General features: G+C 45.4%; 1 protein-coding gene across 2 annotated transcripts in view; it reads right to left on the bottom strand.

Moving 5' to 3' along the window:
- Window positions 1–370: 370 nt before the first annotated feature.
- LOC111977452 (hypoxia-inducible factor 1-alpha inhibitor-like) overlaps window positions 371–1,869 on the bottom strand; it is a 45,024-nt gene continuing 43,525 nt past the window's right edge. For both annotated transcript variants that reach the window (XM_024006886.2, XM_024006887.2), the window contains exon 8: window positions 371–1,393. In XM_024006886.2, coding sequence (XP_023862654.1) covers window positions 1,337–1,393 — 57 coding nt within the window. In that variant the 3' untranslated portion in view covers window positions 371–1,336. The remainder of the gene's footprint in view (window positions 1,394–1,869) is intronic.

Genomic DNA, 1,869 nt, shown 5'->3' with positions numbered 1-1,869 from the left:
GGGTATGATTGTTGGTGCCAGGCGCGCCGGATCCAGTATCTCAGAAAGGCCGCCTTCCTGGGCATTTCACGCACAACAGTGTCTAGAATTGACCAAGAATGGCGCGACAAACAAAAATCATCCAGTCAGCAGCAGTCCTGTGAGCGAAAACAGCTCGTTCATGAGAAGTCGAAGGAAATGGCAAGAWTCGTGCAAGCTAACAGGCGGGCCACAAACAGACAAATAACGGTGCAGTACATCTTGGAACGCACAACTCGTTGATCCTTGTCATGGATGGGCTATTGCAGCAGACGACCACACCGGGTTCCACTCCTATCAGCTAAAAACAAGAAGAAGCGGCTCCAGGGGGCACCAACACTGGACAATTGAGGAGTAGAATAACATCACCTGGAACATGACAGTGAGTTCAGTTTATTTGAGGTACCTGCACAGTCCCCAGACCTCAACCCTATAGAGCATCTATGGGATGAGATGGAACGGGCTGTTGTTTCACAGCATCAATGTACCGCCGTCCAATCTGCAGCAACGCCATCGGCTCAACAGGAACCAACATCCCAGTGGAACGTTTCCGACAACTTGTAGAATGCCCTGAATATTTCAGATTGTGCCTAATAAACTGTCCGGTGAGTGTATGTTATATCTGAGGGGAGCTATTCGTATTTAATAAATCAAGCTACAGTTGTGTTGCTATGGTTATAAACTGTAATGACAGGAGGCGGGGTTAAATAGAGGATGGGAGTTTCTGGTTGGTTACGACTCAGATGTAACAAATCACCCAACACACACTCTTTAGTGGTTCAAGTGCTCAAGGTAGAAATTGCCTCCAACTACAGATCTAGGATCAGATTATCCCAACCCCAATCCTATTGGCTGYGATGATAAAATGTCTAATATCTTACCCTGCATCAGCGATTAATTTGGGGCAACTTCCACCTTGAGGGTATTTTGGGGTTATTCTTTGATACCTACACAGCTGCCTATCACTTGACTCACACACAAATACCACAAACATGTAGTTTACACAGTTCAACTGAGTATCACTCTAACAGCATACTGCATGTGGGTGTCCATGGCTAATCTGTCCGTTCACTATTGTCTTCCCACTGGTGGCTGAAGTTGCGATGACTATGGTTCCCAAACAATCAAAGCAGAGCAGAAAGTGTGATTGGCCAAGTCTCTCAAGGTGACTCAGTGTTGCCATGCACTGCTAGCTTGACAGTCCGAATGTGCACACACGTATACGTACACACATGCTCGCCTACATACACACAAATCAGGCGTGTGTACTTGACGCACACACAAGCAGCAGTTTGGCAACAGTTCTGCGGCAGTACCTCTAGCTGAAGCCCTGGTCATATCGGCCCTGGATCATCATATTCAGTAAAGGACCAACCTACAGTACAGAAAACATAGATTCATTAAAACATTTGCATTAAAACAAAGTCAGTTGTTGGAAACATATAAGGGCCTACTATTAGGTAAGATACTGTATACTGTAGCTATAGCATTGTTTCATTGAGTGTCCTGTCCTCTTCGTACTGCACCCCCCCATTCACTCTGTACAGTACCACACCCCACCTTCCTCCATTCACTCTGTACCGTACCACATCCCCCCCTTCACTCTGTACCGTACCACATCCCCCCTTCCTCCATTCACTCTATTATCACTCTGTATTTTTGTATTCCGTATCCAATCATCTCCCCCTCTTCCTTTCTCATTTCACTCTTTGTTACTTCGTTACCATTTTTTCCTCAATCCCCCCCTTTCCTTTTCTCATTACTCTTTCCGTACTCATATTCTTCCCCTCTTTCTCATTTCACCTTTTACTTTCTTTTACCACTTCCCCCTTTTTTTCCCTCATTTTTTTT

Source organism: Salvelinus sp. IW2-2015, linkage group LG18, assembly GCF_002910315.2.
Source record: "Salvelinus sp. IW2-2015 linkage group LG18, ASM291031v2, whole genome shotgun sequence".
Classification (NCBI taxonomy): Eukaryota; Metazoa; Chordata; class Actinopteri; order Salmoniformes; family Salmonidae; genus Salvelinus; species Salvelinus sp. IW2-2015.
This window is presented reverse-complemented; position numbering and strand designations above follow the sequence as displayed.